The 15,178-nt window shown below is 45.1% G+C and overlaps 1 protein-coding gene across 3 annotated transcripts in view; it reads right to left on the bottom strand.

Moving 5' to 3' along the window:
* jag2b (jagged canonical Notch ligand 2b) overlaps positions 1 to 15,178 on the bottom strand; it is a 56,521-nt gene that overhangs the window by 15,548 nt on the left and 25,795 nt on the right. The window contains exons 4-12 of one of the 3 annotated variants that reach the window (XM_034075935.1): positions 14,855 to 15,112; positions 14,074 to 14,134; positions 11,526 to 11,656; positions 9,416 to 9,535; positions 8,814 to 8,927; positions 8,432 to 8,545; positions 4,860 to 4,970; positions 4,433 to 4,479; positions 2,524 to 2,697 (exon numbers count right to left, since the gene is read on the bottom strand). In XM_034075935.1, coding sequence (XP_033931826.1) covers positions 2,524 to 2,697; positions 4,433 to 4,479; positions 4,860 to 4,970; positions 8,432 to 8,545; positions 8,814 to 8,927; positions 9,416 to 9,535; positions 11,526 to 11,656; positions 14,074 to 14,134; positions 14,855 to 15,112 — 1,130 coding nt within the window. The remainder of the gene's footprint in view (positions 1 to 2,523; positions 2,698 to 4,432; positions 4,480 to 4,859; positions 4,971 to 8,431; positions 8,546 to 8,813; positions 8,928 to 9,415; positions 9,536 to 11,525; positions 11,657 to 14,073; positions 14,135 to 14,854; positions 15,113 to 15,178) is intronic. The other 2 variants (XM_034075936.1, XM_034075937.1) reach the window with 2 other exon arrangements.

Genomic DNA, 15,178 nt, shown 5'->3' with positions numbered 1-15,178 from the left:
GTTACAAATACCTTGGTATCTGGCTTGATGATTGTCTCACTTTTAAACTTCATGTCAATAACCTGCTTAAAAAAAACTGAGGGTTAGGCTAGGTTTCTTTTTCAGAAACAAGTCCTGTTTCTCGCTTGAGGCCAGGAAAAGGCTCCGTGACCTTTGACCTGTGCTGGACTATGGGGATCTGGTCTATACGAATGCACCTGCCTATTGCCTGAGCAAGTTAGATGCCGCCTATCACAGCACACTGAGATGTGTCACTAACTGTAAACATCACTGTACCCTGCCTGTATACCAACTCAGGTCTGCCATCACTCTCTGTACGGAGGCTCAGTCACTGGTACACGTTTATTTATAAAGCTTTGTTGGGTAAACTCCCGTATTACATCTGCTCTCTGATAACACAGAGAGTTGCAAGCAGCTATTGTCTGAGGTCACATGATGTAGTCTTGTTAGATGTGCCAAGAGCAAGGACTGTCTCAGGTAAGACAGCTTTTATGTGCAGCTCCACTTGCTCGGAACAATCTACAGCAAGAACTGAAACAGCAATCTCATTCCTCTGCATGTTTTTAAAGCTAGGCTAAGTGAAATGCTTGCTGATACTATGGGCACTTGTAAATGTCGATAACTATGTACTATGTAAATATAATGTATAATGTCCTTTATTGTTTTATGTTTCATGTGGAACCTATATGCTGCAGGTCTCCCTTGAAAAAGAGATCTATGATCTCAAGGGACCAATCTGGTTAAATAAAGGTTTGAAATTAAATGAAAAAAAGGTCATTGAGCCACCCATGCTGCCGTCCACAGAGCCACGAGGGCCAAATAATTACACTTGTTCGGGTAAACAAAGGAATACATTCATAATCTGACCTTACATGATCAATACAGTCACCGACAGTACTAAGAGAAGACGACCCCGGTTACACGAGAACAAACGGGTTGGATCCGCATCTTGCGTATAGCCCTTTCATTTACACGAGGCCGTAACAAAACGATAGAGACGGACCCCACAAACGATAACGGGTCCCAAGGTGGATAGATTTGCGAACGAAACACTCTGTGGGGGGGGGGGGGGGGGGGTCCAACGGCTCCGTGTAATCGCCTCTATACGATCATTTCCTGAAAAAACAACGATAGCCCCGCCTCCCCCCGCCTTTGTTTGTGCCTCACACATCCGGGGGGATCTTATACTCGCTGCTTTTGGTGTATTTTGTGGCGGAAGCTACAGCGCCAGTTACAGGCCCGGCATACGTACTACAGCGTGTCCACTGTCCAGCGTTCTCGTGTGAACAGACGCGTCAAATGAAACTAACACGTGTGAACGGAAGACTTTTTTGAAAACGCATACCGTGCAGAAACGCAAACGCAGCACCTAAGGGTTCTCTTTCCCGGAACTCCTCATCTCTTCTGAAGAAACGAGTCAAGATTAGAAATGGGCAGAAACACAATCAAACTGTTCTGGACTTGAAAGGGGGAAGTAAATCAGAGCAACACGGCGCAGGAGGCGTTTGTAGTGTTGGCACTGCAGGGCAGGAATGTACGCCGTGCCATAGCAGGCATCGGAGCTCTGTAGTATGCAGGCAGAAATCCAGCGGCGCCTCGTTCAGAGCGGCTCATATTTATAGTGGAGATGCTAAAACAGGATTGGCTCCTGACCAGCAATGTCCTCCATTCAGGGCCCAGGAGATGCAGTGCAGTGTCAGTTTCCTCCCTGCTAACCCACATCAGCTTCCAACACACACACGTCCATTATAGAAAGGCTGCAGCAAGGACACCGATATGTCGTGTCTGCATGGAGCTCAATGATCAATCACTACAGGAGCTCGCAGTGAAACCTTGGCTTAGTCTCTTTGGCTGGAAACATTACACAACTTTCTGTGTTGGTCGTTGGATTACATAACCGTGCTGTAAGGACCACTGCAGGTTGAGTATTTGCACAGCACCACAAGCCACTCAAGTAGCCGTCAAGTATGTATTATATTCTTTTTACCATATCATCTTGGCTTGGATCATTTCCTTGGCATGTTTTGCCACATTCTGACTTTTGCCATTTGCATCCAAAGGGTAGGAGAAAGGTTGTTGCTGAGCAGTTCACAGAAAACCTCGACTTAAGATATTGTTACGCAACTAACGCAATTTTGTCGACTACTTAATTTAATCAACAGATCTGTCAAACTGAATGTCTCCACAAAGAAGTCAACTTTAAATCTTGTGTTCACCAGAGATGTGCTCATATGTTTTCAAATACATGAAAAATAGCATTTAAAACCAACTAAAGGAAACGTAGTCGACTCAGAAGTAGACTAATCGATTAAGAGTGTGCAGCTCTAGCCCTCCCACCAGTATTGACCTGTACGCAATTTAGTTTGTATTGTAGACTTTTATCACGAAAATACTTTCCTCTCCAGACATGTAAAGTGTCCCTAATGAAGTCCTCCAGTAAGGCCGCTCAAAACAAAGGCCAACACCAGTGTATAATCCGTCACTGTATCCTCAGTGACCCAATGTGTGTAACACGAGACCCACCTCACACAGCTGTCCAGCAAACTGCGGTGGGCACTGACACACGAAGTCGTCCAGCACGGCGTGGCACTGTCCTCCGTTCTGACACGGTCTGCTCTCACACTTGTTCCTCTGGATTTCACAGTGAGTGCCGACAAAGCCTGTAGGACACTGGCAGTGGTAACTCCTCTGACCCTCCTACAGAGCACACGAAGAGAGACGAGTTAAAGGCCCCTATTATACCGTTTCATCAATATATTACAGCTCTCAGATATACACCAAACACATCATTACCCATAATCCCCTCTGTTTCAGCCCTGTTTCCAAAGTGCTGATTCTCTGTCTGTTACTTTAGATGAAAATAAGGAGCCCCTCCCCACGCCCCTCTGAGAGAGATTTGGATACAAAGAACACAATGGTGCTCTAGGAGGAGATTCAGGTGATAAGGGGGGGGGGTTACCTTGGTTGGTGATTGGCTAATGGTTACCAAGCCAACACATCGTTATGACATCATAAAGTGGCCAAAATCTGATCAGCTCATTTTCAGACAGGTTTTTATAGAAATGGATCAAAAAGAGAGAGAATCTTTGTTCCTGAAACTTTCAGAGTCTCTTTCCACAGAGGGGACACATGTTGATGTAGAAGAGACATGAAGAAGAGGGGACACATGTTGATGTAGAAGAGACATGAAGAAGAGGGAACACATGTTGATGTAGAAGAGACATGAAGAAGAGGGGACACATGTTGATGTGGAAGAGACATGGAGAAGAGGGGACACATGTTGATGTAGAAGAGACATGAAGAAGAGGGTACACATGTTGATGTAGAAGAGACATGGAGAAGAGGGGACACATGTTGATGTAGAAGAGACATGAAGAAGAGGGGACACATGTTGATGTGGAAGAGACATGGAGAAGAGGGGACACATGTTGATGTAGAAGAGACATGAAGAAGAGGGGACACATGTTGATGTGGAAGAGACATGGAGAAGAGAGGACACATGTTGATGTAGAAAATACATGAAGAAGAGGGGACACATGTTGATGTAGAAGAGACATGAAGACGAGGGGACACATGTTGATGTAGAAGAGACATGAAGAAGAGGGTACACATGTTGATGTAGAAGAGACATGGAGAAGAGGGGACACATGTTGATGTAGAAGAGACATGAAGAAGAGGGGACACGTGTTGATGTAGAAGAGACATGGAGAAGAGGGGACCCGTGTTGATGTAGAAGAGACATGAAGAAGAGGGGACACATGGTGATGTAGAAGAGACATGAAGAAGAGGGGACACATGTTGATGTAGAAGAGACATGGAGAAGAGGGGACACATGTTGATGTAGAAGAGACATGGAGAAGAGGGGACACATGTTGATGTAGAAGAGACATGGAGAAGAGGGGACACATGTTGATGTAGAAGAGACATGAAGAAGAGGGGACACGTGTTGATGAAGAAGAGACATGAAGAAGAGGAGACACATGTTGATGTGGAAGAGACATGAAGAAGAGGGGACACATGTTGATGTAGAAGAGACATGAAGAAGAGGGGACACATGTTGATGTAGAAGAGACCTGAAGAAGAGGGGACACATGTTGATGTAGAAGAGACATGAAGAAGAGGGGACACATGTTGATGTAGAAGAGACCTGAAGAAGAGGGGACACATGTTGATGTAGAAGAGACATGAAGAAGAGGGGACACATGTTGATGTGGAAGAGACATGGAGAAGAGGGGACACATGTTGATGTAGAAGAGACATGAAGAAGAGGGGACACATGTTGATGTAGAAGAGACATGAAGAAGAGGGGACACATGTTGATGTATAAAAGACATGTGGATTTTGCACAACAGGTGACCTTTAAAGATGCAACGACAAACACACGGTTGAGGAACGGCGGTGGAATATACATTTAATTAAAAAACATCCATACCTTGCACGTTGCTCCGTTCTGGCACTGACCATGGCAGCCGTTGATGTCTGAACAGGAGGCACAAGTTACATTTCATTATAAAACATTATGAATAACATGTTTTATTAACTCTTCCACCAACCGACAGTACAATGTGGGATGTGCACGGATTATCAGAATTTGAAAAAGAAATCGCTAGTGAAGCCAAGAGAGTATAGGTTGTAACTGGGCATGCATTGGATTCGGAAAGAGGGACTGGTCATGCAGATTCGAATATGATTTGTTTGCCAAGACGGGAAAGCCAACGGGTTACCACATGTGGGAGAGGGAGTGACGCTAAGCTACACCTATGTTGTGAGTCCAGGAAGTGAGAGGTAGCCAGAAGAAGAGGACGCCAGTGGAAGGGCAGACATTTAAGAAGTGACTTTTCGACGAGGTAAATACTGACTGATGTCACAGTTTTGTCCGGACCATCCCCGAAAACAGTCGCAGTGATAGCCGCCAATCAAATTTTTGCAATAAGCGTTCACGCAGGGCTTTCCTGCACACTCATTTGCATCTGTGAAGGCAGGAAGTAAAGGAGACCGAGTCCATCAATTGAAAACAAACCAAAGGGGAGGTCAACGAGAAAGAAAAGAGACCAGAAACCCAACCTGAGAAACCCTGACGGTGTCATCGGGTTATTTGGTTAGTTAGGTCGGCTTGGAGACTGACATATTCAACAGAAAGCTTGGTGTGGCACAAGAGACATTTTGCATACAGCTAAATGTAGGACCCCGTGTTGTTTAGCCTTTATTTGGGAGTACATAATTAAACCTTTACAAAAATAAATACAATTTAAAAAAAAGTAATAAAACACAATCATTTGGAAACAATTACAATAATAAAATAGTTATAGTCCCACAATATATACATCTATGAATTTGTTTGCGAGTTTTATTGATAAACCACTTCATCGATAAAATGCCAAAATGGGACCCTCTCGTGTCCTTGAGCCGGTGGGGACCGTACAAGTCTAAATACTCAAAGATATGCAACACCCAGAAACACACAGAAGTAGCACCTTTTAAAAACATATAAGTCGCTGAACACAGAATTTCTTGCAGCTTCGGGAAAAATGTCAAAGCTTCCTAAGGCATTAAAATAGAAGAAAGGCGACGTGGTGTTGGACGTTTGTATGCGTTATACCCCTCGTCTTCACTCCACAGTAATGGCTGCCTTTGCTTAATGTGAGCTTACCCCACAATAAGAACAAATAGAATTCTGTCTACAAATAAATCTATTAATTTGACCTATTCATTGAATTTGAACGAAACGTGTCCTGTGATGGAAGCAGTCACATTAGACTGAAACTGAATTTAATTGGGACCCAATCAGTTTGGATTCCCAGACCTCCCGCAGAAAAGCTTCAAAGTCACAACAGCTGACGCATTCATTTCTCATCTGTTCGAAATGAATATAATGAGAAAAGTCTTCAGTTTCCCTCAAAACCTTCCAAGACATCAAAAGTGTTCCAACAAAGAAAAGCAACGCTGCTCAAATATTCACAGGAATGGAGGGGGGGGGGGCGCAATCTGCAGGGAGTCCTGCTGTGCTCCCTCACACACACCTGTCCTCTCTGAAACCCTAAACTCTACACACACCTGTCCTCTCTGAAACCCTAAACTACACACACACACACACACACACACACACACACACACACACACACACACACACACACACACACACACACACACACACACACACACACACACACACACACACACACACACACACACACACACACACACACACACACACACACACACACACACACACACACACACACACACACACACACACACACACACACACACACACACACACACACACACACACACACACACACACACACACACACACACACACACACACACACACACACACACACACACACACACACACACACACACACACACACACACACACACACACACACACACACACACACACGGTAAGACAGGAGGCCAATGGCCGCCTGTAAGCTGAGATCTGAGCTGGTAAGATGACACTGAACTCTTGGGATCTCTTTCCTACCTTCCGACATACACACTCTCACACACACCGACTTGTTTACCAGTCGTAATCCATTTCCTGGCTACACGCCGGTCACGTCCGCTTTCAGAGACAGAGTGTTTCCCCTAAATACAAATAGCAGCGACGCTGCTAAAAAAATATATATTTGTGTTTTACTTTTAATTTATTATTAAAATAATAAGTGGCAACGCTTTTTAATTTTTGATTGTTTGTTATGTGGATTTGTAGTATTTGTGTTACTGTATGTTCTATAAAGGTGTATTTTTGCTAAATCTTGAGACATTGCCACTGTATGTACTTGGCAGGGCCGATTTTTGGCACAGGCGGTCGCCTAGGGTGCCAGATCTGGGGGGCGCTGCGCTGGTAGCTCTGGGAGGGGAAAAAACATTTTTGACCGTTGGCGCTCATCCTAATTTTCGGCCTTGATGTAACAACATTCATAATTAAGTAAATGTAACACCCTTTTCACCCCAGTTGCACTTTTCATTTGCCCTGTACGATGGGCGCTGCAAGTGAGGAAAGTGGGGGATGTTGGCTTATCAGGCGCCCGCAGCTCACAGCCAAAGTGCGAGTGTGGGAACGTGCGAGGGAGAGAGAGAGGGCGCACCGGTACCGGAGCTGTTGCTATTAGAATCTGGTGCTAGCTGCGCTAACGGATATAAGAAGTAGATGTTTCTATAACAAGGGTGGAGGAGAGCTCTCCTGTCAGACTGAGAGGCTCAGTGAGGTAAAGGACTCCAAGTGTTTAGATAAGTTAATTTTAGTCTGAGTCATCTCAGTGGGTCTCAAACGTTTCGACCACAAATTATGTAAACACACGTTTAAAAAAGGCACTCCTTTATAATTATTAGGATAAATAAAAACAGGTTTGAAATCATTCCAGTGTATACTATAGGACAGTAATCCAAAAATATCATTTAAAGTTGGAGAGATACAAAAATATGCATAAATAAATGTTAACTAAGTAAAATAAGATATGAATGAACAACAAAAATAAGCTACATTTATTTGTTATTGGCTACGGTAGGTTATCGGTTATGTTCACATACTTGTTTGATTATTAAAATGTAAACCAATCTTTTTCATATGGGTGTTTTAGAGTTGTACCCCCTAGATCTAGTCTCTAGTAATTCTGCTCAAAGTGCACCAGATTGAAGCATTTTACATTCAAAACAATCTTCCCGGGGGGGCATACCCCCGGACCCCCCTACAGGGTGTGACGTCCACCCCAATTCAAACATGTTCATACAATAATGAATACATTTGAAGCCATTTTGACGTATATCACCTATGTCAATAAGTTTCTGTTTTTGTAGTGTATTTGTCTTTTGTAGAGTTATTTCATTTATTCTTTTATAAAATCTCGCCTAGGGCAGCAAATTGTCTAGAACCGGCCCTGGTACTAGGCCTCAAGAGCCTTTCTTGTGCTGGCAGACACATGGAAACAAATTGGCGGGGCGCACTTCGCACGTGCACACACTAAAAAAGTCCACGCGCTCACATTATGCTGGGCCCACGTGCCTTAGCACCGCTGCTATGACTCCATCCTAGGGGAAACACTGAGGAGCGATATAAAAAACCGATGCCACCAGCAGCAGCAAACAGCCGGATATAGACACACTAGTAGCTCATAAAGTCATTGAGAAAAAAGGGCTGTGCAGCTGCCCAGGATATCAACAGCGTGCAGCGAGGCTCAGGTTGCTGGTGACCAATTTTTATTCTAAAACATATATCCTGAGCTCTGTGCCGAAGTCTCAGAGGCCATTTCATTTGTTTTACGGCACAAACAGGAAAGACACGGCTACAAAAACACGTCTCCCTGTAGAAATAAAGAGTTCGTTTGCCAAAAAAGCTAAAACACAGGAAATCTTATACTCCTTTTTTTGTGTGCTTCTCACCAGAGGCTGTTTGAAATGTGTTTACTGAAAGCATGAATCTCACCTATCTGGCAGGTCTTTCCCTCCCACTGTGGAGGGCACACACACTCAAAGGCGCCCTCCAGGTCGACACAGGTTCCCCCCTGAGCACATGGACTGGACGCACACTCGTCCAAATCTGAGAAGAAAACACTCTGAAACTCACGGTCTGCTTCCTTCTATCGACATGCAACGTTCAAACAAAGTGTTGGAGTTGAGTTAGACTTTAGGCCCGTTTAAGAACATAGTGAAAAAGGACATGGAGAGGTGAAGAGGGATGTGTGAAGAGAGCCTTGATATATTGAGAAGTTAACCTTCAGTTAGTAGGAGAGAGTGTGTGGAAAACAAGTTAGACGTGTCTGGGAGTAAAAGATGTAAGATAATTTAAATGTACACCAGTTACTCACTGTTGGCACAGGTCAGACCCTCCCAGCCTGGTGGACAGTGGCACTCGAACCCTGAAGGAACCTCGTGGCATGAACCGCCGTGAGCGCAAGGATTGGAAACACAGGCGTGCTCAGCTGGAGGGTTTAAAACAGAACAAAATTAACATTTCCTTAAAGATTCAGAGATTAAAGGCATTTTCTTCACTTAGTCCCAGCACATATTAGAAATATTGCATATAGCATGTTCCACTAGTATCTATATATGAGTGCTTAAGTAATTGATTGGGTTGTAACTATGGATTGTTTTCATTCATCATCAAATAAACAGCACAATTCCAGAGCACAAGATGACGTCTTAAAATTGCTTGTTTTATTTAACTAACAGTCCAAAACCCTATATGGCAAAAATGCAGCAAATATTCACATTTGAGAAGCACTGTTTTGGATGTTCTTGCTGTAGGAATCGCCTAATAAAAAGGACTTCCTTATCGTACTGAGCTTGTACCACAAAGGGAACAAAGCGGAAAGATGAAATGTTGTACATGACAGAAGAACGAGCCCGTTTGAACAAACAGTGTGAATGTCTTTTTTCACAGACAGCAGTAGCGTGGTTTCTCTCTCACCGATCTGACAGGTCTTGCCGGAGTATCCCTGAGGACAGGAGCAGTGGAACTCGTCTGGTTCTGTGTTCATGCAGGTTCCTCCGTTGATACAAGGGTGGTGCCGACCGCAGAAATTCAGATCTGGAGGAAGACGCACGCGGACAGATTTGAGCATTTCTGAAGAGCAAAAAGATTATTCTGCAGGAAGGACTGACTTCCTGGCACTGAAAACTGAGCCTTGTTACCATGCTGTACCAAGAGCACATTCTACAGTCTCTGGTTGAGTAATTCATTTAAAGGTGGGGTAGGTCATTTTGGAGAAACCAGCTCGAGTGCGCTAGAATTTGAAAATACACAACCGGAAAAAATCTGCCACTTCCTTCCAGAGCCCCTCCTCCAACACACACGAACGCGCACATGACCAATGAGGGCACGAGATAAGTTTGTGCCCCGATGGAAGGCTGACAGGCAGGTAGGCCATCCAGTTACTTTAGCCACGGCTAAAATGATTGGTCGTGCTTTTCACAGCACCACGGCTTCCACAGATGACATTTTTTGTCAAAGCACTTCAGATGTTCATTGCCATCGGGATGTTAAGAGCATTCCATGGAATATAACAAAGTGTATCTCGAGCCGGTTTCTCAAACTTACCTACCCCACCTTTAATCTGAAGAATTACTTTAGTGAAATTTGTCAAGTTTTTTTAATGTGTTTTTTTGGGGGGGATGACATAGACGTCATAAATCTCATTAAAATATTTAAATGTTAAAAATAAGGGATGTTATACACCCCCCATATACGTTTTCTCCACGTTTTTATTTTGGAGTGTTATAGCCTCCTCGTGGCTCCACACCTTCCGACGGTGTTAATTGGATCGACCCCGTGAGATCACTGTCCGTTTCACCATCCCATCGGAGTTCCCAGAAAGCTCGTCGGGATCTTCACTCGGTTCAGACCAGCTGCTGTCAGCTCTGACGGGAAGCTCCGAGTGTTTTCACACACACACTCTGCTGCACTGCATCATGATGGAGCCTTTACAGTATTTACATATCAGCCTCCTAGATGTACCTTTATGGTGATTTTTTACACGTGCAGAAGAAGCTCAACAAGCCCCCCCCCCCCCCATCTGATCCCTGCCTCAGGCTAAATGTCTAAAGCTGGTGAATAAGAGAGCAGGATCCGTCTCCACCGCGGATCTTAGGACCATTCTCATCCCCCGAAGAGCCCTCGGTGACGAAGAGCCCTCGGTGACGAAGGCATCCGGGGATCGAGTGTCCGTGCTGCTGCTCGGATCACACGGCAGTAAAACTATCCAGCTGAGAGAGAATTCAGACCTCATATGTAGGTATGTTAAGGTACCTTTAGATGCACTTTTTAAAGTTCGGTCTCCTAATATACAGAACAGAAATATCACCATCATTACATCGCCCTCTCATACTCTGGCAATATTACGTTTTGTTATTGATTTCATATTTTTCTATTACAGTGACAGTTATTTTCTCTCCATTTGTTGGCCGAACAAAAACAAAAAAGGGCTTTTAGTATAATTCCTATTATTAATCTGCCTTAAAGTGTTTGTAACTGAAACATTGTTCGATTTATAAGATGTCAAAACTGTGTCTGAAGGGACATTTAGAAGCCCAAAAATAAAGGAAATCTGTTTATTATTTCATAAAACAAAGAATCGTCATCAATGTAAACCTGCAACTAGGAACATTCGAGATAATACTAGCAATAAATCCAGATATCAATATAGCTGCCAAATATTATAATCAGGTAATTATGTATAAGATTAATCGACTGATCGTCTCAGCTCTAATAATAGTTTAAAATAACTTCCCATTTGACGGGAAGCTCAGGTTAAATGTTAAAAATGTTAACAAATATGCCTTCACTGTACTTTAGAGAGCCAGAAGAGACATTTCAATTCCAGCTGCAAACGACTGAGCAGCATTATCTTTGCAGTTTTCTACATGTCTCCTTCAAAAGTATTTTCTGTTGCACCTCTGCTCCGAGTAGCTCGCTCGTGTCTTACTCATCACACCCAGGCAGCTGTAGCTGGAGGGCACATGCAGGGCGAGAGCTGTGAGTGGGAGGCGATTAAAGAAATAAAACATGGACTTCTCCATACCTTTATCGCACAGCAGGCCGCCCCAGTTCCTCTCACAGTTGCACTGCCACGGGACGTTGCAGGTGCCGTGAACGCACCCCGGGTACAGCGAACATTCATCACAGAACTGCCCCCGCCAGCCGTATTTACACCTGTCAATAACACACACACGCATAAATCACTCCACTCATCAAACCCCATTACCTGCTCTGAGGAAGCCCTTCCTCGTCTTTCATTGGCTGTTGGAAGACGTTTCTTTTTCTTGGTTATTCATCAAAACAGTGTTGGTATTAGAAATGGGATGATATTTCGCAAAGTGTTGAAAGGTCCCGATTGAAGCTTTAAATGAGACATCACAGCTTTTCACCTGTAGGATACACTCAAATGCATCTGCTACCAATCTTAGGTAAAGATATAGCACTTCAAAAAGATGACAAACACATATAAATGATTATTTTATATTCATATCTTTTTATATGTTGCACTTGGGGGAAAGAAAAATCAAGTTGCTCTGTATGTTGTGGACATTTCCCACTTCTTGTGTGGATGCATCCAAAAGAAAGTCAATGAAACCTGATGAAAACACACAACGCGTCACTCACTTAAACATTAAGGATAAGCCGACCATCCTGACTTGTCAAAAAGATCTTTAAGACCAGTGACAGGCTGCCCCAAAAGCCAAGTGTCCTCTAAAGCAAAGCCATCCCTGAAGTTGTGTATGCATGATTACATCATCATTACAAAGTCTGTAGGAAGCGGCCGATTCAGGACTCCAAGCACTCGGCAGCTAAATGCACACAAGAGCCAAAGACGGTGAACTTGTGTCTGCTTGAAGCGGTCGCGTGCAACCCGCCCACAGTGGAGACGCCTCACATTGTATCTGCTCGTGTGTCGACCTGTCCCACGGCCTTCTGCCAACTAATCTTAGTGGAGGGTCACATTCCAGGGCAGGAGGGTTAAGAATACTTCCAGCAGCTCCTGTGCTCGGGTTAGAGTGTGCCGCGACGAGGGTGGCACGGCCGCGCTGAGAGCACGCTGGAGACAACTGTGTGTATCCACAGTGTGTGTGTGTGTGTGTGTGTGTGTGCGTGCGTGATCCTGCAGCTTCACGACAGCGCTTGGCTATTCCAAGGCTTCTGTGTCGTCGGGCCAGCTGTCTCGTCAATTGACTGCTATTTTGAGTGTCCTGCAGACGGCACCGCTGTCTCTCTGAGAGACGAGGCCTTTCGGAAATCTCAGGCTGCGGGTGGGGGGGGGGGGGGGGGTAGTGTATGGGCATTGGGGAATACTTGGCATGCTTCTCCCACTGCATATGATTAGCTTCAGAGGGTCTGACAGCGATGTGGCAACAGACCTGGCAAGGAGACTTCCTCACAGTGCTTTACGCTTGCAGGTATACAAAAGGTGAGGTATTCTGTGGTTTAATTGTTGGCCACGATGATATCATCATTAGTCCTGAAGCCCTCGCGGCGTAGGCGCGATGCAGAAAAATATTGACATGTCAAAGTTTGCAAAGTGGGGGGAAATTGTGTTACATTGCAGAGCCAAGTGCTTTCTGTGAAAAGGCAAGCCTCTGACGGATGAGTCAGAACAAGCCTGACGTGTGCTAATAAAGAGCCTCAACGCGGCGCCGTAGCAACAGGCCCGCAGCAGCAAACGAAGCAAAGCCCGAAAAGCTGCGATGAAGTCGAGCCAATCAAAGGAGACCGCGAGGGATTGAATAGCAGCTTTCTGCGTGACCCGAGGCTTCATTACATTCGTGCCACTGCAGGAAGCGTCTTCACTGCCGCTCTTCTATTCATGTCGCCTTCCTGTTGACTGGGACTTGACATTTGGGAAGAATAAGCCGCTTCCGTCTGTTGTCCGTCTGTAAGCTGGACTGAGCATCGAGGCAGACACAGAAATTCGAAGCGGTTTCCTAAAACTGGTCATCCCCCCGTCTTTCCTCGGCTCCGAGCCAAAGCCGTGTCCCAATAAAGGAAGAAGTGTCTCTTTCCATCTGGCAGGTGGGAGGAGGGGGTTTACAAACGACGACGGGATGCACCACATCCTGGAAACGTGGACCTATGGGGCCGGTCGACGTCACTTTATCCAACGGCACTTCCACTTTCAGAAATGTACATAGCACGGTGAGATATTCACTTCCCGTCCTTCGAGAAAGGACTGCAATGCGGATGGGGAGGGGATATGACAATTCCCAGCACGTTCACCAGTGGTCAAATTCACACACCGACGAGTTCCCTTTCTTCTGTCCGAGCGGCAGAGCTGGTGAGATGCTTGGTATTCTGCGGAGGGTTTCAGGTGGCTAAAAATACAAGAAGGCAGGCGCGGCTCTGCCCTTTTCTTTTGAACCGAGGTGAAGACGCCCACTAGGGAAGAGAAAGGCTGACAACAAGTGAAGGCGCCTCCGTTTGGCATCTAAGAAACATCATTCTTGCCGTATTGCACACATTTAGGGTTTTAAGAAGAACAAAGCAAAGACATCAAACTGCATTGTGAACATCAGAAAGAAAGACAAACCCTGAAGAAGAAAGGTCACATGTCTGTGTATGAATCCCGCTAATCTTACTTGCATGCCCCTGGGGCGGAGCAGCTGCCATGTAACAGGTCGCAGCCTTGCTTGCAGATTGCTGAGAAGAAAAAAAAGACGGAGAAACAATTCAAAAGGTGCCGTTTGAACTCCATTGGAGACATTTTCACAGTAAATCACATTATTATTATTATCTTTGAGAGAAGGGCCAGAGAGAGGGGGGGGGGATAAGAACGGAGGCGACGACATGGAGAGGAGGGCGGAGGAGACGCTTGTTTGTTTGCCGTCGCTCTAACGAGTGCAACGAGACGTGAGAATTCGTGGCACCCCGAGCGAGGAAGGGACAACTTTATAGCCCGCATGTACAACTCTCCCCCCTCTTAAAAACAACCCGGCCCCTCCTCCTTCCACCCTTCGTCTACTAAGGTCAGTTGGATGATTTATTGAGGCCCCCCACTCTCTCTGGCACCACCCACAAGCAAGACACTAGTGCTGCTAGTGTAACGATTTTAAATATTGCATTTCAACCATGAGTTTTGAAAATTGTACTTAAAAAAAATGACTTATAAAATTAGATTTTTGTGCAAGAAATGTAGTCAAATAAGTGCATCCATAACATTCATCTGTTTGCAACTTATATATATCAATATTCCAATTCCTTGTATATAGACTATTCTGCACTATTTCTATTATATTCAATTTTCTTGCACTATTATGGGTTTTATTGTTGTTGCCCTGTTGGAGGAGCCCGTGACCTAAGATTGTCATAACTACACCGTTGCCATGCACACGTGACGATAAAAGCCTCGAATCCTCTCACCCGTCCTGCAGTCGGAGCCCATCCAGCCGTCGAGGCACAGCTGGGCTCCCGACGGCTCGCAGCGGTAGTGTCCAAAGTAGTCGTCCCGAGGAACACACAGCTTGTTGCACTTGTTGCTGTAGTAGTTTTCGTCGCAGCGCACCCGGATGCGGTAGACGATGCGAGCCACGGGTCCGTCGTGTACGATGGTCTGCCAGGGGTCCCCGGGGTTGATCATACCGGTGTGGGTGCTGCGCTCGATCAGCAGCTCCTCGTCAACTGAAACAAAGAGATGACGAAGGCAAATCAGTCACATACGTGTTCTCATTTGACCACAGAACAAAA

The sequence above is a fragment of the Pseudochaenichthys georgianus genome, chromosome 24 (genome assembly GCF_902827115.2).
Source record: "Pseudochaenichthys georgianus chromosome 24, fPseGeo1.2, whole genome shotgun sequence".
Lineage (NCBI taxonomy): Eukaryota > Metazoa > Chordata > Actinopteri > Perciformes > Channichthyidae > Pseudochaenichthys > Pseudochaenichthys georgianus.
Note: the sequence above shows the minus strand (reverse complement) of the source record. Positions and strands in the feature narration are given on the sequence as shown.